The sequence below is a fragment of the Pipistrellus kuhlii genome, unplaced genomic scaffold (genome assembly GCF_014108245.1).
Source record: "Pipistrellus kuhlii isolate mPipKuh1 unplaced genomic scaffold, mPipKuh1.p scaffold_m20_p_6, whole genome shotgun sequence".
Lineage (NCBI taxonomy): Eukaryota > Metazoa > Chordata > Mammalia > Chiroptera > Vespertilionidae > Pipistrellus > Pipistrellus kuhlii.
The window spans coordinates 50710137-50732315 of NW_023425562.1; the positions used below are offsets into that span (position 1 = coordinate 50710137).

At 39.7% G+C, this 22179-nt stretch overlaps 1 protein-coding gene across 7 annotated transcripts in view; it reads left to right on the top strand.

The window, feature by feature from the left end:
• The window catches only part of RBL1 (RB transcriptional corepressor like 1), a 58912-nt gene that overhangs the window by 18081 nt on the left and 18652 nt on the right, over window positions 1–22179 (top strand). For 6 of the 7 annotated variants that reach the window (XM_036418700.2, XM_045574364.1, XM_045574365.1 and 3 more), the window contains 9 exons: window positions 1346–1458; window positions 1864–1967; window positions 7065–7202; window positions 11812–11976; window positions 12712–12844; window positions 15942–16208; window positions 16338–16549; window positions 20081–20257; window positions 21822–21893. In XM_036418700.2, the coding sequence (XP_036274593.1) occupies window positions 1346–1458; window positions 1864–1967; window positions 7065–7202; window positions 11812–11976; window positions 12712–12844; window positions 15942–16208; window positions 16338–16549; window positions 20081–20257; window positions 21822–21893 (1381 nt within the window). The remainder of the gene's footprint in view (window positions 1–1345; window positions 1459–1863; window positions 1968–7064; window positions 7203–11811; window positions 11977–12711; window positions 12845–15941; window positions 16209–16337; window positions 16550–20080; window positions 20258–21821; window positions 21894–22179) is intronic. The other variant, XM_036418702.2, reaches the window with a different exon arrangement.

The window sequence follows — 22179 nt, forward strand, 5'->3', positions numbered from 1 at the left end:
TAAGAAGTCTAGCACAAAGATGATAGCATAGGTAAATGCAGCATTCCTCTTCCACAATCACATTAAAATTACAACTAAAACACAGAACAGCCATCATTCAGAACAGCCTGAAATCTGTTTCAACAGAAGCCCAACAACTAGAGAATTAAAGAAGGCACATTGAGACTCTAGGAAGAGCAGAAGCCAGAACGGGCTGGTTGGACATCCATATGTGGCAGTTAAAAATCAGGAGGGATATCTTGTCAGCGAACCTCCCCCAGTGAGGAGCAAAGGATCCCAACCCCACACCAGATCCTCAGCCCAGGATTCCAGTGCCAGAAAGAGTAGTCCCCATAACTTCAGGCTGTAAAAACAAGTGGGGTTGTGGCTGAGTGTCACAGAGGCTGCTTAAGTCCCAGGTAGTTCCTCTTAAAGGACCTATGCACAGACTCAGACTCACTCCCCCTGAGCTCCAGCACTGGGATAAATTAAAAGGATCCAAGGGCATACAGAGATGAACTAAATTGTCTGGCATCAGGACAAAAACTAGGGCCAGCCTTCTCCCAGATAGAATTACTAGCAGAGGTCATTGTTCCTTGGCTGAGACCTCCCTTACCACAGAGCCAACAGGCAGTAGCCATATCTGAGTCTCCATCAACCTGACCAACACTGTTCACCAGTCCTGATGATACCCCGAGACCCCGCCCCACCCAGTTTGCATCCCCACCCAAGCTGTTTGCTGTGGATTTTCCATATGAATGGCCTTTCCTGGCTCAGACTTCAGACTTCCATAAATCTCTTAAACAAGCAGCAGCTGGCCTTATCGTCGTGCCCATATGTCTTGATAAGTGGTCACACGCCCAGCACTAGCAGCAGCTTTCTAAGGTTCATAGCTTGGCCTCCTGGGCACCTCCAAGCCCAACACAAGTAGAACCTATCTGCAGATCATTCTGTAGCTCATGTCGGGTGGCCCCATGCAGGGCACAGGCAGCAGTTGACTTAGCACCTCTCAGGAGACACCAGAGCCAGTGTACCCACTTTGAATATTTCTTGCTACTCCTTTCTGCCTGCAAAGTTTCTGTTCAGAAATCAGCTGATAGTTGTATGGTTGCTCCCTTGTAGGTAACTTAACTGCTTTTCTCTTGCTGCTTTTAAGATTTTCTCTTGTCTTTAAACTTTGGCATTTTAATTATGATGTGTCTTGGTGTGGGCCTCTTTGGATTCATCTTATTTGGGACTCTCTAGGTATACAACTGAGACTAGAACTTTGATCATGAAAAACAAAGATAATCATTAAAAGAAGAAATGTTGGTAGGCTGGGTTGTTCTTTTTTCCCTGGTAATTGAATTCCTGTTATATTTAATAGATCTTGTATGCGTAATCCTATGGAAAATATTATGAAAATAGTGAAAGAAATAGGAGAGGCTTTCTGTCAACACTATACTCAATCAACAGATGAACAACCAGGATCTCACATAGGTAAGAAGACAAAATTAAACTTAATACAGCAATAAAAATAGATTGTCCTCCCAAAAAAGTAGAAATTCAAGTTTTTCCTTCCCAGCTATTCTTTTTTTTTTTCTTTTAGAGAGAGAGTAGAGGGGAGGGAGGAGGGTTGGGAAAGACACAAAACCATCAATGAGAGACACATTAATTGGTTATCTCCCATTTGTACCCCAACCAAGGCCGGGGATCAAACCTGCAACTGAGGTACATACCCTTGACCTGGGATTGAATCCCTGACTCTTTGGGCTGTGGCTTTAATTATTGAGCAACCAGCCAGGGTTCCCTGCTTTCTTAATTTATTTAAGTTTATGTGTTTTGTTTTTAAGTCCTTAACAGCTATGTTTCATTAACACATTTTCCCTTTTTTCCCCCTCTAAGACTTTGCTGTAAACAGACTAAAGCTTGCAGAAATTTTGTATTATAAAATACTAGAGACTATAATGGTTCAGGAAACACGAAGACTTCATGGAATGGACATGTCAGTAAGTAAATTGCCTCTCTCAGCAACTAGCAAGATTCATAAATCTTAAGCCTGGCCCGGCTGGCATGATCAGGAGATCCTGGATTCAGTTCCTGGTTAGGGCACATGCCCAGATTGTGGGCTTGATTCCAAGTAGGGGACCTGCAGGAGGCAGCCCATCAATGATTCTCATAGTTGATATTTCTATCTTTCTCTCCCTTCCTCTCTGAAATCAATAAATATATATATTTTTAAATTACATTGATTTCAGAGAGGAAGAGAGAGAAAGATAGAAATATCAACTATGATTTGATTTTTCTGATTTGATTCCTGAATGGGAATCAAACTGTGACCTCCTGGTTCATAAGTAGACACTCAACAACAACTGAGCAAAATTGTTCCTTTAATCCCAAAAATATGTCCAGCAGCTTTAGGTCATTTTATTGCCTTCTTTCTTATGTAATATATTGCCCACTGATTGATCTCACTGTAGATTTTATTTTTCAGATGAGGGATGTTCAGAATTAATTTCTTCTCTTATTTTTCTTTTACTTTAAGAAATTATGTTTTATTTATTTTTTAGAGAGAGGAAAGGAGAGGGAGAGATAGAAATATCAATTAGCTGCCTTCTGCATGCCCCCTACTGGGGATCAAGCCGGAAACCTATGTATGTGACCTGACTGGGAATCTAACCAGTGACCACTTTGTGCTTGGAATGATAGTCAACCAATTGAGCCACACCACTGGCTCTCTTTTTTTTTTTTTTTTAATAATTGTCAGGATATTTATTCAACTTTCATCATTCAATCCTAATACCGTTTTTTATTATAGCTATATTTTAATTTCTAAGATCTCTTTCTCTCTGGGGTTATTAATTTAGATTTCTTGGAAGTTGTGTTCTGTTTCTTGAATTGTCTGTTTCCTCTGTTTCTTTTCTGTTTATTTTGATCTTTGTCTTTCAGTGGGAGGTTTTCCTCTAATGTTGGGTCATTCTTGGATGTTTACTTTTACTTTTATTTAGATGAGGCACTAAAAATGAGACACTAATAAACCCTTATGTTGACAGACAGTTTGATTCAAAAGCTCTGTATGCAAGAGTGGGAATAAAAATCCACCAGCCTTGCCCTCACAGTGTAGTTCAATTGGTTGAGCATTGTCCCGAAAGGTTTGATTCCCAGTCAGGGCACATGCACAGGTTATGGGTTCAATCCCCGGTCAGGGCATGTGCAGGAGGCAACCAATAGACGTTTGTCACATCGATGTCTGTCTCTCTCTCTTTCTCTCTCTCTGTCTCTCTCTGTCTCTCTCTCTCTCTCTCTCTTTCTTCTTTCCCCTAACCTCCCCCCTCCCTCCCTCCAACCTTTCTTCCATCCTTCTCCTTTCCTCTCTCTCTAAAACCAATAAAAACATATTTAAAAAAAAATAAAAGCTCACCAGCCTCAGGTGATTATGTAGAATTAGAGACCCTCAACTGTTTTGCTAATATTTTGTTTTCTCTAGAGAAGTATCTGCTAATCTTTTGCTTCACAGTTGCTGTGGTTGAGCAGAACAAGGAAGGGAAACTTGATGTCCCAATTTAGTCTGCAAATTTCTACCTAAAACTTCAGTCTTCAATTTCAAGTCTCTCCAGTTCAGTTCTACAAAGAATAATTCTAAGGTTCTCTGTTGGGATAGACTAGAAGCCTATCTTCTGACTCCTTAGAGTGGGGGTTGGGTAGGCATAGTTCTAACTACAACATCTATCCATGTTGGTCCCTTGCCCAACCACTGCTTTCTATTCTTCCTGTGCCTTTGGTTGCTTTGTTTCTTCTCAGGTTGCAAAGAATAAATTTGTTTTTAGTGTGTCTCTTCAGGCTCTTATGTTTGACCATTTTACTTAATTCTTAGTAATTTGTCATCCTTCCATCTACTTCTAGTCTTTATAAATGTACTAGAGGCCCAGTGCACAAATTCGTACACTGGTGGGGTCCAGCTGGCTCTTCTCCTGATCAGGGTAGGAGGGCCAATCTGGGCCGTGGCCAGCTGGGGAGAGAGGCCTGGAGAAGACTCACTGAGCTGGAGCTGAGCATGGGCCCCAGGCTTTCCATGGAGGATAGTCTCAGCAAGGAAACAGAAACCAGGAGCAGGCTCTGCAAACACCCTGAGCTCCCTTTGGCCAAGCTGACTCAGAGCTGGCATCTTTGTGTGTACATTAGACACAGCCTGGCACTCACCTTTATCTGTTACTCAAATTCATTGCATTGAAAAACTTGTTCCCCTTCTTCTCTTTCTGGCCTTACAACAATACAGATCAATTGGAAGACACAGGCCCCAGTGGCAGAGCCAGTTCCCACAATCACCCTGAATTTAGGCCTAAGACAATCTGGTAGCAATCTCCATGGAACAGAACACACTGTTTTAGAGTTTTAATTCTCCCCTAAAATCTACCCAGCTGCTCCTCTTTAGGTGGGATAGACTGAACTAAGGAACCAAAGATCTACTTTCCTTTGAGGTGAGATCCACTGGGATCTGGCTGGCAGCAAGGCTTCTCACAGGCGGCTGCCTTTCCCCTAAGCTCGATGTACTCTGAGCTGGTCCATTTCTGGCAGTCCTGGGTCCTGGGCTGCTGGTCCAGTGGTAGATCCACAGGGTTTCTCTCTGCTGCCTTCCTGGCATCCTGAGTAGTACCCTCTAACCCAGGGCACCAGGTTGCTGTCACTAGAGCCAGGACTCAGCAAAGAAGCTGGCCCACACCAAGAGGCACCTACAGGTGACCAGGCTGTGCCCCCTACCCCACTTCTCAGTCTCACTTGTGTGGATTGGGCCAAAGCCTGCTGCCTGAGACTAGCTTCATGTGGGGAGGGTCGAGGCAGGGAGAGGGGAACCCTGATCATCTCAGAGCCCAGCTGATTGAATTCGTCCCACAAAGCCTTCATCTCAAGCTGCATGCTCATACTGGCCACCTTCACGTTCTTTACTAGCACCTTGGTGGTGGCAGCGCAACTGGCCCTGGGGCCCTCGAACTCCACAACGGCACTGGTGGCAGCAACCAGTCATTCCACCATAATATTTGCTAGACTTTTATTATATAGACTAGCGGCCCAGAGGATGAAATTTGTGCATTGGGAGCGGGGGATGTCCCTCAGCCCAGCCTGCACCCCCTCCAATCTGGGACTCCTTGAGGGATGTCTTAACTGCTCTCCTGCCAGCCTGTTTGCCCCTACCTACCATCCCCTGCAGGCCTGGTCACCCCTAACTGCCCTCTCCTGCAGGCCTGGTCCCTCCCCCCAGCTACTCTCCCTTGTAGGCCTGGGTTCCCCCCCAACTGCCCTTTCTTGTAGGCCCGATCACCCAAAACTTCCCTCTGCTGGCCTAGTCACCCACAAGTGCCCTCTCTTGCAGGCCTGGTCCCTCCCTCTCAATTGCCCTCCCCTGCTAGCCATCTTGTGATGGTCATCTTGTGTTCACATGGGGGCAGCCATCTTATGTGTTGGGGTGATGGTCAATTTGCATATTACTCTTATTAGGGTACAGACCTGGTGCATGGGTGGGGGCCAGCTGGTTTGCCTTGAAGGGTGTCCCGGATCAAGGCGGGGGTTCCCTTGGGATGCAGGGCAGCCTGGGTGAGGGGCCTGTGGGGGTTTGCAGGCTGACCACACCCTCTAGCGACCCAAGTGGAATCCCTGGTATCTGGGATTAATTTATCTTCTATAATTGAAATTTTGTAGCCTTGAACAGAGGCCAAGGCAGGTCAGGGCTGTGGAAGCTTGGCTTCATCCATTACCAGCTGCAACTCAAGCCTCCTGCTCTCTCCAGCTCCGTGTCTGCTGCCATTTTTTTTTTTTTTTAAGTTTTTCTTTTTCTTTTTCTTTTTTTTTTAAATATATTTTATTGATTTTTCACAGAGAGGAAAGGAGAGAGATAGAGAGCTAGAACGTCGATGAGAGAGGAACATCAACCAGCTGCCTCTTGCACACCCCCTCCTGGGAATGTGCCCGCAACCAAGGTACATGCCCTTGACCGGAATCGAACCCGGGACCTTTCAGTCCGCAGACCGACACTCTACCACTGAGCCAAACCGGTTTTGGCCTCTGCTGCCATTTTTGTTGGGATTTATTTATCTTCTATAATTGAAACTTTGTAGCCTTGAGTGGAGTCCATGGCCAACTAGGGTGTGCGGGAGGCTTGGCTTTCTTCATTGCCAGGGAAATCCAAACCTCCTGCTCACTCAGTGGCTGCAGCCACCTTGGTTGGGGTTAATTTGCATACTAATTCCTGATTGGCTGGTGCACTTGTGGATGTAGTGGAGGTACAGTCAATTTTGCATATTACTCTTATTAGATAAGACTAGAGGCTTGATGCATGAAATTTGTGCAAAGGGCTTGGCTCTCACAGCCTTGGTACTTGCAGCCCCTCGCAGCCTCGGCCCTTGCAACACCTCACTGCCTTGGCTGGCCCTTGCAGCCCTGGCTTTGTCTGGAAGGTCATCTGGATGGTTGTCCAGAATGTCATTTGGACAGTCGTTCCTCTGTTGGGTCTAATTATCATATTAGCTCTATTATGTAGGATGATTTGCAGTTCGAGATGACTCCTAGTTTTCTATAGAATAGTTTCTGTTTCTTATTCTCTTTGTTGATTTGGAATGATATTTGAAAGGATGGCAATAAATAGCCTGTTTAATACTAAAAACTGATGTTGAATCTTAAATTCAGTGATGAAACATGAATTTGTCTTAGTAAAATAACTCTTTCTCTGAACTCTTTAAAGTCTTAACCATGATATTATAATACCTTTTACTTTCTCATTTTTATTAATAAGCCCTTATGTTGACAAAAGACTGGTAATAAAACCTATTAAAATTTTTCTAATGCTTTCCTTTTAATGGGATATGGACTATTTTGTTATTTGCTCAATTTTCAAAGCAGGTTGTGATCTATGTCTCATTTAAATATGTCTATCATAGAGCAGGATTATATAAGAAAACTCTTTATCAGTTTGAGAATTTAAATTTTTATCTTTGATAATCTAGTATAATATAATGTGTACAAGTGATTTTATTTTATTTCTATAGTCTTCTTTATAGAGTGACAAAGACTGAAATTGTTAGAAATATTAAACTGTGGTCTTTCTCTTTTCCAAGGTTCTTTTAGAGCAAGATATATTCCATCGTTCTTTGATGGCCTGTTGTTTGGAAATTGTGCTCTTTGCTTATAGCTCACCTCGTACTTTTCCCTGGATTATTGAAGTTCTCAATTTGCGGCCATTTTATTTTTATAAGGTGAGATGAATACCTCATATATGGTGCACCTCACATAGAATTCTATTTATCTTATGCTGAGGAAACACACTGTACTGATGTTTGGAAAATATTCTCAGAGGTATTCTGAAAACATATATTCCTTGTGGGTGGAATCAAGGTCAAAGGGGAGAGAATGAAGGGTAAATGTAAATTAAGCCAATCTCACAGGTTTGGTTTTGTTTCTGTCACTGATTGGCAAATACAACCAGAAACTAAGTAGTTAACTTTGAATTTTCCATATTTATGAATAAAAAATCATAATCCTGGGATTCCTCTCAAGATGGTAGGGTAGTTAAATGCAGTACTTACTCCCTTTTTCCCACAACCACAGGAAAATGACAACTGAAGTACAGAACAACCATTATTCAGAATTACCTGAAATCTGAACAGAAGTCCTATAATTAAGGATTTAAAAAAAAAAAAAAGCTCCATCAAGACTGGTAGGAGAGGCAGAGATGCAGCAGAGGCTGGTCCCTCACTCATAGTGGCAGTTAAAATTCAGGAGGGATACCTCTGCTGCAGAGGTTCCCCATGAGGAGCAAAGGGCTCCAGCCCCACACCAGGTACCCTAGCCTAGAGTTCTAATGCTGGGAAGAGAAGTCTCCATAACTTTGGCTGTGAAAACCAGTCTGGATTCTGACTGAGTGAGATGGAGTCCCAGGCAGCTCCTCTTAAATGGCCTATGTATGGACTCATTTGGACTCATCTCTCTGGATTCCATTGCTGGGGCAGCAGTTCAAAAAGCCTCAGGGACATATGGGAAAGAACTAAATTGTCTGGCTTTGGGATGATGGTTAGAAGGACAGCTTTCTTTCAAACAGAAGTCAAGAGACCATTTTTTCCTTTGCTGAGCACTCACCCCATAGAGCCAGCAGATAGGCTCCATATCTGCCTCTTCATCATCCTAGCTAATACTGTTCACCCACTCTGTTGATTCCCTGAGACTTCACCCATACAACTTGCAGACACACCAAAGCCATTTCCAGTGGCTTTTCCATACAAATAGCCTATTTGGTTCATGGTGCAGACTCTCCTAAAATTTCTCAAAGATTCACAAACCCCAAACAAGCATAGGTCTGTCCTTGGCCTGCTCTGAACCTCTTGTTAAGTGGCCCTAGACTAAGCACTCGCAGCACCAGCTGGCCTTGGTTCATAAGTTGGTTTCTCCCCAGCACCTTGAAGCTCAACAAGTAGCAGCTATCTGCAGATCGCTCTGTTAGCTCATGCCAGGTGATCCCAGGCAAGGCACAGCAAGCAGCTGATCTTCGCATGCACCTCCTAGAAGACTTCAGGGACAGTGCAACCAATAGATAGCTTCAGACCAGGCCAGAGCACCACCCAACCATTCCATGAGTGACACACTTAAGGAGTGGTCTCAATGGGCATCAGAGTCTTGCTGAAATGAGTTTTGCTCCATAGGTTTGGCCCCTGCACAGCAACTCCTGCATTATAGTCATGGCCATTCTTGCAGCCATTTGGCCTTGAGGTAAATCCCTCCCTTTAACATGCCAATAGCAGTCAGGCTCAATTACAACAGGAGGGTGCTTACAGCCCATAGGGAGGGGTAAACCTAGAGCCGCAGCTTGGGTAACCAGGGAGACTGTGCCATTGGACCCTATAGGACACATACTACATAAGTCCACTCTGGGAGGCATAGCAGCTCTACCCAATCATAGAAGCAAACACAGGCAGCCAAAATGAGGAGACAGACATGTCCCAAAACTCCAGAAAAAGAACTAAACAAAATGGAGATAAACAATCTACCAGATTCAGAGTTAGAACCACTGGTTATAAGAATGCTCAGTGAGCCCTAACCAGTTTGGCTTAGTGGATAGCCTATCCGATAGAGCATCGGCCTGCAGACCAATGGGTCCCAGGTTCTATTCTGGTCAAGGGCCCATGTCCAGGTTGTGGGCTCAATTCCCAGTAGTAGGCAGCCAATCAATGATTCTCTCTCATCATTGATATTTCTGTCTCTCCCCTCTGAAATCAATAAAAATAAAAAATATTTTTCAAAAAAGAATGCTCAATGAATTTAGGGGAAGAGTAGATGAACTTAGAACTTCAACAAATAGATAGGAAACATAAAAATGGAGAAAGGAAACAAAAAAGAACCAGTCAGAAAAGAATATAATTGCTGAAACGAAAACTACAGTATATGGAATCAACAGGAGGGTAAATGAAGCAGGGAATCAAATTAGTGATTTGGAAGATAAGGAAGCACAATACATCCGATCAAAATAGCAAAAAGAAAAAAATCCAAAAAAAATTAGGATAGTTTTAAGGAGCCTCTGGGGCTTCAAATGTACCAACAATTCACCTCCTGGGCAAGCCAAAAAGAGAAGAGAAAGATTAGGAATTGAAAGCCTATTTGAAAAAAATGATTCCCTAACCTGGAAAAGGAAATAGACATTTAGTTCAGAAAGCACATTGGCCCAAACAAGATGAACCCAAAGAGGCCCACAGCAGGACATCATAATTAAAATACCAAAGATAGCCGAGACGGTTTGGCTCAATGGATAGAGCGTTGGCTTGGGGACTGAAGGGACCAGGGTTCGATTCCGGTCAAGGGCATGTACCTTGGTTGCGAGCATATCCCCAGTAGGGGGTGTGCAAGAGGCAGCTGATCAATGACTCTCTCATCGATGTTTCTAACTATCCCTCTCCCTTCCTCTCTGTACAAAATCAATAAAATATATTAAATAAATAAATAAAAATACCAAAGATAAAAGATAAAAAGAATCTTAAAAGCAGTTATCCACAAGGGAGAACCCATAGACTGTCAACTGATTTCTAAATAGAAACTTTGCAGGCCCAGAGAGATTGTCACAAAATATTCAGTCATTGAAATGCAAGGATCTACATGCTTGCATAGTGGTTGTGTATCAACCCATGAACCATGAGGTCACACAGGATCACTTCCAGGTAAGGACATATGTCCTGGTTGCAGGTTCGATCCCTATTGGGGGGCTAGCAGGAAGCAGCCAATTGATATGTCTCTCATCAATATTATTAACTATCCCTTTCTGTTCCTTTCTCTTTAAAAAAAAATTTTTTTTTTAAAGAAAAGAAAAAGCAAGGACCTACAACTGAAATTATCCAACAAAGTTATCATTCAGAATGGAAGGGCAGATTAGGAAATTCTCCAACAAGAAAAAGCTAGAGGAGTTCACCACCAAACCAGTATTACAATAATGTTAAAGGATCTTCTTTAAGAAGAAAAAATTCAATGGGAGGGGGGCAATGGTATAATATGTACACAGATAATAATTAAAAAAAAGAAAAAATTCAAAAATATGAATAATAGAATGGCAATAAATACATATCAACAATATCACAATTACTTTAATGCAAGTAGATTAAATCCTTCAAAAAATATGGAGACTGGATAATAAAACAAGATCATTTCAGATGCTATCTAAAAATGCAAATATTAAAATTCTAATGATAATCAGTATTAATACTTTTGTGTATATACTTTCATTGTCCTAGGCATTTACTCTTTTTGTTTGTTCCTTTGTTTTCTTAATATCACCTGAGGATATTTTTTAAAGAGTGCGGGGAAGAAGGAAGGGGTGGGAAGGGGAGAGAGAAACATATTAATTAGTTGCATGTGCCCGAACCAGGACCAGGGATTGAACCTGGAACCCAGGTATGTGCCCTTGACCGGGAATCCAACCCTCCACCCTTTGGTGTTCAAGCCGAAGCTCTAACAACTGTGCAACACCAGCTGCTTTAATTTTGTTTTTCCCATCACCATTTATGCCCTCTTCCACCCACCCTCCTTTCACGCTGCTGTTCATGTTCATGAGTTCTCTTCTTTTTCTTCTTTGCTTAATCCCTCTTATTAAAATGTAATTATAGTATATAAAAACAAAGTTATTTCCAAATATAATATTATTCATTTTCTCCTTTTGAGCTATTAGGAAGAATAGTATGAATTCAAAACAGCAATAAATTCGAAATAGCAATGGGCTGGGAACCCAAAGCCTGACTTCTATCATTATTGGGCTGTTAACAAGTTTTCAGCTATCATTATCTTAATTTTTTGTGTATAAAGAACATGAAAAACAAATATATATGAAAGTATTTTGAAGATCTTAAAAACTCTTTCAGCTCTGAATGGTATGGCTTAGTTGGTTGTATGTTGTCCCATGCACTGAGATGTCCCCAGGTCAATTCCTGGTCAGGGCACATGCCCAGGCTCCATTCCCAATAGGGGACTTGCATGAGGCAGCTAATCAATGTTTCTCTCTCATAGATTTTCTCTCTCTCCCTCTCCCTCTCTAAAATCATAAAATTGATAAAAACGTTAACCAAAGAAATTACATGCATAACCCAAGGACACAGGCAGTAGTGTGGTGAAGGCTTGGGGTGGGAGAAGGGGCAGGCTAGAAGGGATCAATGGGCAATAAAGGGTTCATCTGTATAAACTTTCAATAGTAATGATAAATTTTAAAGAAACTACTTCAAGGATATCCTTGATTTTGTGTCATTAATAACACAGAGCTATTCATACATGCAAGCCCACCCAGTCTAGAACTGATTGCTTGAGAGTACATTATCTGCTCAATTTTCTTGTCACCAGGTTATTGAGGTGGTGATCCGCTCAGAGGAGGGACTTTCCAGGGACATGGTGAAACACCTGAACAGCATTGAAGAACAGATTTTGGAGAGTTTAGCATGGAATCACGATTCTGCACTGTGGGAGGCTCTCCAGGCTTCTGCAAACAAAGTTCCTACTTGTGAAGAAGTGAGTCAGGGAAATGCAATAATCCTGTCATTTTATAAAATAACTAGAAGCCCAATGCATGATATTTGTATTCTGCCTCTCACCTCCCAGTATATGCCCTCACCTTTCTGCTGATTTTGTCCACAGGTTAATTCTTATATGCATGCATACAAGTCCTTTGGTTGATCTCTCCTGCCTTCCTCCCCTGAGGTTTGATGGTCTTTTCCCTAATCCCAACTTACTGAAAGAACTGTCCAAAACTTAAAAGAAAACGGTTTCTTGAGATCTCTCTTCCACATATCTTTTGTCTTTTGCAGCACTGTGGTTAATGGGGCAATCTTTAGTATTCATCAATATTTCCATTATAGAACCCATAGGGAAAGTAAAAAAAAAGTTATGAATTTGAAAGAAATGGATTTTAGTTAATGCTCTTGCTCTATTACTTTGTAGCAATGTGTCCTTGAGCAATCAAATTTGTGCCTCATTTTTCTCATCTCTAAGTGGAGAGTGATAGTGCCTACCTCATAGGTTTACTTCTAATTGTTGATAAACTTACATAGATAGATGATAAGATTAAGTGTAATTAATTCTACACACAATTTCACAATATTAACTATTGAGCAATTTTGTGAAGAAAAAAGGAAAGAGAAATTACATAGTTAAATAAGAAGTTAAGATTTTTCTCATTTTTTCTGTTATAAGTTTTCATCCGTAGTTTCATCTGTATGTAAAGCAAAGGGCTTTTGTTTTCAACAGGTTATATTTCCAAATAACTTTGAAACAGGAAATGGGGGAAATATACAGGGTCATCTTCCCATGATGCCAATGTCTCCTCTAATGCATCCAAGGGTCAAAGAAGTTCGGACAGACAGTGGAAGTCTTCGAAGGGGTATGTTCAACATTAGTAAAACAATGAAAAATAACAATTTTTTTCAGAGAAAATGTCAAGTCTTATTAATATATTTTTTATTTCTTCATTAGGATTTGAAAGAGGGATCAATGCTTACGTCAACTCGTACTGTGGCTCATTTTATACTTTTTTAAGTTAAAGTAAAAGATTACCAATCTGATTTTAAATATAATTATTTTTCGTAATTTCAGTATCAATTCTTGTGAAAATATATCTTGGTCTTTTAATAAACACACACACCTTGTCTAAATGATGGTGGAAAACGATTTCTTAATAAGCTAAATACCTAATTTTTAAATGTGACAAATTACTTTCTCTGTCTATGTATGTCTCTATAGAAAGATAAGTATTTAAAGTAGAGCAGATTACTCACTGGGATGCTAAAGTTTTATCTAATGACTGATTTATTTATACTACGTTCTTAAAATAGTTCCTTTGAATCTTACTAATAGGAAGATTTTAGTGCAGCTTTCCTTATTTTCTCTTGTGATATAGCATACTGATGTGTACATTTTCTGGATTACGTAGCTCTTGCTTTATTTTTTCTTAAATCAGTTAAGAAAATCTTTTGACTACAGAATGTCTCTGAACCAACCTCAGATGAACGAAATATTCAGTGTGCATAGTAAAATAGCTCAAGATTCATTTTTGAACTATAGTTTTTTATGTGTGTGTGGGTACATGCATGCATGTGTAAGCTATAGATGTAGTACAAGATTATAAAAATGTGCAAGCTGTGCATATAAAATAATATTCGTAAACAAGAGGAATAACTAGGATTGTTTTATAATCTTTAAAAATTTTGTCAAAACTTTAAAAATTCTCTATCAATTATTTGATTAGAGAAATGAATAAGAAGTAAAAATATTTACTTAGTACAATATAATTAAAAACATTGAGAATAAGTGTTTTGTCTTTTTTTAAAACACAGAAAATAATTAAAACAGTATTTGCTCCCTTCTCAGACTGAGGGAAGCATCTATTTTGTGTCTTTTAAACTCATATTGGATCAGTTTTCAACATTTTATTTATTTTTAGAATTTTTATAAGAGTTTATTTGAGCTGGAACCGAAGGGAGTAACAAGAAGGAAGGTATAAAATGCTCCCAACTTTCAACATTTTATTCTTTGTGTTTTCAATGCTGTGAAATATCTGAGTTTCTCTGATGTTAAATTTTTGCCATCATTACTTCCTATTGGATATTATCTTTTTTGTCACAAAAACTTTTCTTTTATATCCATAAGTTTCATCTTTACAAAGTACTTCTAGCTACATATGTAAATCTCTTGAACAGTGATAGTGTCAATAATATTCCCAGAGTCAGCTTTTCTTCTACAATTTCTATTTTAATTTCACGTTTAGCACTATCACTTTTTATTTCTTTGTTGTACTTATATCTTTTTTCTAATGATTCCCTCTTTCATTTGTCTGTTTATAAAATGTTGTGTGGGTTTACCACTGGGAGATAAGGGAAGCATAACTTGGCATATGTTTTGTTGTCTACATGAATTGGATAACACAGTGGTCGGCAAACTGCGGCTCTTTGGCCCCTTGAGTGTGGCTCTTCCACAAAATACCAGGGCCTTGGCGAGTCTATTTTGAAGAAGTAACATTAGAAGTTTAAGTTTAAAAAATTTGGTTCTCAAAAAGAAATTTCAATCATACTGTTGATATTTGGCGCTGTTGAATAATGAGTTTGCCGACCACTGGGATAATAGATGTGATCATGATGCACAGCTATTATTTATATAATGGTTTATGGACTGAAGTTTTTAGTTTATACAGTTACCCACAGTTACTATATCTTGTCAACTGAAATTTGAAATTTGAACTGTTTTGCTAGGGCTGTTGTTAAACTGCATATTGGAACGATACAAAGCATGAAGTATGTGTGTGTCTGTCTACAAATGTATCTCTGACTATAATTTATATGTATACTAGAGGCCCAGCATGTGAAATAATGCGGCCCCATCCCCGTCCCCCGCCTCCTGCACTCGCCTCACCACACCCACCCTTCAACAGCCTTGCTGCAATCAGAGCCTGTGGGCCTCGGGGGAGGGACCAGAGTGCTCTAAGCACTTCATGGTGACCAGTCATGACACCTCTGGCATTTTTTTTCCATTTTTTTTTATTAAGATATTATAAGTATATATATCTTATTATTGCCCCCACTCCCATTCATGCCCTCAAACCCCAGTGTTTTGTGTCAATTGGTTATGCTTATATGCATGCAAACAACCTCTGGCATTTTATTATTATGACTAGGGACCTGTTGCAGGAATATTCCTGTAAGGCTTCCGGTGGACTTCCCTCCTGCCAAAACACATTTCCCGCTTCCCCACATCTCCTGCTGCAACAGACCACTGCAGCCACCGGCTCCATGGCCACACACGCTGCTACCACCGCTGCACACCTTGCCCCGCACACCACGCTCACCCTGCCCCTCGCGCACTGCCAGTACTTTCCCTCCAGCAGCTGCAGCCACCTTGCTTTCCACCTTCCCTCCCTCTTCCTTCTATGCTGTCTTCAATTGAATGCAAATTAACTGCCATCTGGGTTGGATTAATTTGCATACTTGCTCTGATTGACTGGTGGTCATGACTGTTGGGTGTAGCGAAGGTGTGGTTCCAGCATTGCCTTAAAGTTCCAGCATTGCTAGAAGTCTGGGAGTATGGAAGGTGAAGTCAAAACTGTGAACCAAATAACTGATTTTTCCTTCTTAAGTGTTATTTATTAGATGAGATTGGGAGACAGAATCTTATTGGACTACTACTTAAATTTAGAGGTCACCTCATTCTACCTCTCAGCTTCTATCTATACTTTACCCTTAACATTTTGCTCCTTTAATATAGGCAGTGTTCAAGAAACCAGAGGGTGAACTATCATTTTCACATTTTATTGTAAGAATTTATTTCAGGCCTCTTTCTCACTTTTGACTTGATATGAGGACAGATATCAAGATATATCTATATTACAGCATGTTCCACCACTTCATCTTTATGACTGCATAATGAACCTGGTTCATTATTTTAGAATACATATCAATCTGTTATAAATTTATTTTTCTCTTTATTAGATATGCAACCATTGTCTCCAATTTCTGTCCATGAACGCTACAGTTCTCCTGCCGCAGGGAGTGCTAAGAGAAGACTTTTTGGGGATGAACCCCCAAAGGAAATGCTTATGGACAGGATCATAACAGAAGGAAAAAAATTGAAAATTGCTCCTTCTTCAAGCATTACTGCTGAAAATATATCAATTTCACCTGGGCAAAGTCTTTTAACCATGGCCACAGCCATCATAACGGGGACAACAGGACATAAAGTTACAATCCCATTGCATGGTAACATTTAAGTGAATTTATTTTCTATGCTTATTCACATACCGGTAAATGGGTAGATATAATGACAGTTTTTCTGGGACATGTGCAGCTTTTGCTAAAAAAGAACTCTTGCTTGTATTGCACACTTAGGTATTGCAAATGATGCTGGAGAGATCACACTGATACCAATTTCCATGAACACAACTCAGGAGTCCAAAGTTGAGAGTCCTGTATCACTTACTGCTCAGTCATTAATTGGTACTTCTCCAAAACAAACCCATCTGACTAAAGCACAAGAGGTACATCCAACTGGAATAAGCAGACCAAAGAGAACTGGGTCCTTGGCACTGTTTTATAGAAAGGTATGTGTTTTTATAGCATCTAAAAAGATCTTGTTTAGCCCAATCGGCACGGCTCTGTGGTTGAGCATTGACCTATGAACCTGGAGGTCACGGTTCCATTCCCAGTTAGGGCATATGCCTGGATTGCAAACTCGATCCCTGGTATGGAGCATGTTGGAGGCAGCCAATCAGTGATTCTCTCTCATCATTGATGTTTCTCTCTCTCCCGCTCCCTTCCTCTGAAATCAATTTAAAAAAAGAAAATTTTTTTTTTTTTTTAAATAAAAATAGCCCTAGCCGGTTTGGCTCAGTGAATAGGGCATCAGTCTGTGGACTAAAAGGTCCCAGGTTCTATTCTGGTTAAGGACACATGTCCTGGTTGTGGGCTTGATCTCCAGTAGTGGGTATGAATGAGGCGGCTGATCAAGGATTCTCTCTTATCATTGATATTTCTATCTCTCCCTTTCCCTTTCTCTCTGAAATCAATAAAATATATTTAAAAAATAAATAAAAAAGATCTTTTTTAATCAATGCAAGAAAGATTGAATATAACACAGCAGATTTAGCTTTCCTTTTTGTGTGTGTGGTAAAATATATATATATTTATATAACATAAAATTTATTATTTTAACTATTTTTAAGTGTCATTAAGAGTACATTTACATTGTTGTGCCACTTTCACCACCATCCATCTCCAGAACATTTTTATCTTCCTGAACTGAAATTCTGTATCTATTAAATAGTAATTCCTGTTCCTCTTTCTCTCCCTGCCCACCCACCAGACCCTGATAACCACCATTCTTCTTTCTGTCTTTGTGAATTTGAGTAAATCATATAAGTGGATTCATAAAATATGTCCTTTTGTGACAGGCTCATTTCACTTAGCATAATGTCTTTAAAGTTCATTCATGTTGTACATGTGTCAGAATTCCCTGCCTTTTTAAGACTAAATAATATTCATATATATATGTGTGTGTGTGTGTGTGTGTATGGTATACTATTTTATTTATTCATTCATATATGATTGACATTTGGGTTGTTTCTACCTTTTTTTTAAAAAAAAATAGAATTGTTTCTAATTTTTATTACATTTTTCTTTCATGCCAGTCTTACTGTTTTCTTTTTCTTTTTTTTACAGAGAGGAAGGGACAGGGATAGAGAGTTAGAAACATCAATGAGAGGGAAACATTGATCAACTGCCTTCTGCACACCCCCTACTGGGAATGTGCCCTCAACCAAGGTCCATACTGTTGATCAGAATTGAACCTGGGACCTTTCAATCCACAGGCCGACGCTCTATCCACTGAGCCAAACTGGTTAGGGCAGTTTGCCAGTATTTTGTTAAGGATTTTCACATTACCATTTAAAGAGATATTGGTCTGTAGTTTTCTTTTCTTATAATGTCTGTGTGTAACATTGGTATCAGGTAATGTACCTTTAGTCTTTTTAAAAAACATATTTGAGCCCTAGCCAATTTGGCTTAGTGGATAGAGTGTCAACCTGCAGACCAAAGGATCCTGGGTGTGATTCCAGAAAAGAGTACATACCTTGGTTGCAGGCTCCTCCCCAGCCTGGGCCCTCGTCAGGGCACATGCAGGAGTTTTCTGATATAACTTAATGTTTCTGTCAGCTTGTGTTCTTAGGTAACTTTTTATATAACACTAGAGGCCTGGTGCATGAAATTCGTACACAGGGAGTATGTGTGTCTCTCAGCCCAGCCTGCACCCTCTCCAATCTGGGACCCCTCAAGGGACATCCCTCTCACAATCCAGAACTGCTGGCTCCAAACCACTTGCCTGCCTGCCTGATTTCCCCTAACCACTTCTGCCTGCCAGCCTGATCACTCCCTAACCACTCCCCTGCCAGCCTGATTGACACCTAACTGCCTTCCCCTGCTGGCCTGGTTACCCCTAACTGCTCTCCCCTGCTGGCCTGGTGGCCTCCAACTACCCTCTTCTGCCAGCCAGGTCATCCCTAACTGCCCTCCCTTTCCAGCCTGGTTGCCCCCAACTACCCTCCTCTGCTAGATTGGTCACCCCGTACTGCCCTCCCCTGCTGTCCTGGTTCCCCCCAGCTTCCCTCCCCTGCTGGTTTGGTCCCCCCTAACTTTCCTCCCCTGCAGGCCATCTTGTGACGGCCATCTTGTATCCACATGGGGGTAATCATCTTGTGTGTTGGAGTGATGGTCAATTTGCATATTACCTCTTTATTATATAGGATAAGCAGTTGATCATCTTCTGGAATTTACTTTAATTCCAATGTGTTAATGTTGTTTTAGATGGGAGTTTATTGTGGGTAAGTGATGCTTTACTCTTTTTCACGAACATTTAAATTTAAAAAATTAATTCAAACGGAATAGTCTGGTTTAGGAATACCACAGCAGGGTTACCAATTCTTAAAACAATAAAACATAATGTTTCTAAGATTAGAAACCATTTTAGAATCTTGCAAGATCTTCTGGTCATTTGCATTAGTGTCAATTCATATAATGACTTTGTGTGTGTGTGTGTGTGTGTGTGTGTGTGTGTATACAACTTGTGTTCTTATATAACTTTTTATATAACACTAGAGGCCTCAGCCCAGCTTGCACCCTCCAATCTGGGACCCCTCGAGGGACATCTCTCTCACAATCCAGGACTGGTTTGTGAGATTTTCACATTACCATATATATGGTTCAGAGCATTGCACTGAATTTACTCTGACATACTTAAAAATAACAAAAAGGAAAAAGTTTTCTCATTAACTTTCTCATTGTTTCATAAAAACAATGTAGATTATATGGGAAATTCTTTAAATGGTTTTGCTTTCTGACTCATTTTTCTTTTAAGTCAAACAATGAATTTAGTTCTTTACTTTCTGACATTTTATGTTTTCTACCTGAACCAAAAAACAAAAATAGAGACTTCTGAACACTTGAAAAATTATGTATTCATAATGCGTGTAATGCAGGTAAATTCTGCATTATAGTGTTTCTTACTTTATAGATGGCAGCATAGAGCAGTAGAAGACATCTTTTCAAAAATAATTGTCAGGGTGCCCTGGTTGATGAGGCTGTTAGTTGGGCATTGCCCAGTGCAACAAAAGGATGCCAGTTCAGTTGCTGCTCAGGGCACATTCCCTGGTTATGGGCTTAATTCCTGGTGGGGGCATGCAAGAGGCAGCTGGTAGATGTTTTATCCTAACATTGATGTTTTTCTCTCCCTCTTCCTCTCCCTCTTTCTCCTCCCTATTTCCTTCTCCCTTCCTCTCTTTAAAAATCAGTAACAAATTTGAAAAATTGTTTAAATAAAAAATAAATTAGGGTGGTTGCCATCTTATGATGATAATAATAGTTTTAAAGGTAGTTTTTTAAAGAGATTTTGTTTTCATCTATATCCTTCTGCCATAGCAGTGAACTAGTACTATAGAACAGAAATTTTATATAATTTAAGGTATCAACTGCCTAGGCACTTATTAATCTTGACATGAAAGCCAATGTTCATGGTAAGGCATAAATTTAAGAAATGATTTTTACTTATTTTTTTTGTATCAATGTGCTACCGTCCATCTTAGGTCTATCATTTGGCAAGTGTACGCTTACGTGATTTATGTTTAAAACTGGATGTTTCAAATGAGTTACGAAGGAAGATATGGACGTGTTTTGAATTTACTTTAGTTCACTGCCCTGACCTAATGAAAGACAGACATTTGGATCAGCTCCTCCTTTGTGCCTTTTACATCATGGCAAAGGTAATGTATACTTTGGGGGGAGTTCTTGGCCCTAGTTGCATGAGGTGGAACTCTGTTGAACTTGATTCTTGGTTTACCTTAAGTGCTATAAGCTATTAGTGCCATCATCATTGATTAAGTAGTAAATTCCAGCTACTATATCTATTCTCTGGATTCTCCATTTAGTTTTATAATAATCAGCTTTCCTACTTTATAAGTATACATTGGCTGTAAAGAAGTTGAGAAAGGTCTTAGACACTATTTGTAGTATTATAAAATAGCTCTCCCCATTGTTAATGTGGCAACACTATTTTCATGCCCACCCCTGTAATACCTTTAATCTGCTACTTTAAGGTAATATGGTCTTTACATTGTAGATAAATAACTGAGACCCAGAGCTGAGCAAATTTACATAACAAATAGCAACCTAGGATCTCCTGATTGTAAAAATATCTTCTATAACATTCCTTTCCAGTGACTTTTTTTTTAAATAAATCTTTATTGTTCATATTATTACAAATGTTCCTCTTTCCCTCCCCCACCCCACCCCTCCATTGCTCTCCTCCACCAGGTTCCCACCCCACCCTCTGCTCCTTTCCAGTGACTTTCTATCCCACCTCTGAAGAACATTTCACTCTAGTTGCTACATCATGTTTTAGGTTATGAAATCACATATCTTGTTTTTTAAATTTCTGATGTATCTGAAAGAATCATCTGTAACTTTGGTCTTGACCATATTGGCCACACTGGCTATCCTAACAGACATACCAAATTAAGACCTCATTTTTAAGCTTTTTGAAGCAGAGGACATGTTTTTAAATTCCTTAGTGACACCTGTTTCACAATGCCTCACAAAATAGGTATTAATAAATGTTATAAACTAATCATTTGTGTTTTTCAGAGAACTATCAGAGTTCAGGCTTTGCCATTTCTAGCTCAACATTATGGAGAACAGGTTAAGTGCTACTGCACAGTAAAGCAGAGGAAAAGATCAATTTAAGTGAACTTTATTGATAACAAATAGACTAAAAGGTATTCCTTTATGGATCACTAATCCCTTTTCTTCCTTTTAACCACCACTGTGTCTTTTCAGTGTAAGCATTAGAAACTGTAGTCTGTCCTGACATTAAAATTCTAATCCTTAGGATTTTAATGATAACCACTCATTTTTATTGTGAATCACCATAAGACACTTTCTATCATTTAGTATGTAGTTAATTTACTTTTAAATACTTAAAAACTAATAAAACTGCAGAGTGTAAGGGATTCAACAGATCTGAGTTTTCTTATATTATTCTTTTTACAAAGAAAGGCTATTTTCAGTAAAGTTAAACCATAGCAGTCTTGGTGCTTTTGATTAATGAAACTATTAGCTGAGTTCCCACAGGCCACAAAGCCTGAACTTTAAAGGTAGTAAAAATCATATATTTTTAGTGGTAGTGGTAGTGGTTTTTAGTCATGGACTGGCCTGGGGTTAATGGCTTTCTGTAAGACTGCTCTCTGTCCCAGTCTATAATTGAAGTGTTTGTTCAGGGCCATTTTTCTTTTAGGAACAGTTGATAAATGCAGTTTTTCTTTTCTTTAGGTAACAAAAGAAGAAAGAACTTTTCAAGAAATAATGAAAAGTTATAGGAATCAGCCCCAAGCTAATAGTCATGTGAGTTACATTATTTTTCTTCTAGGACAAAAATAGACTTATACTATTTTTCTGATGAGAAGTCATATAAAACGTAAGCTTCTTTTACAGCATTTTAGATTTTTCGGTTTAATGGATATCATTAAATTCAAGAGACAGTTTTGTAGAAGCCAGGAAATTGACTGTTCCTGACTCATACATGTATTTGTATATACTTCTCACATGATCTCTTATTCCATTTGTTAATCTGTTAAGTGAGGGCATTTTTCACTAGAATATTTAGTGGGGGGGTGGGGGAAAATATATA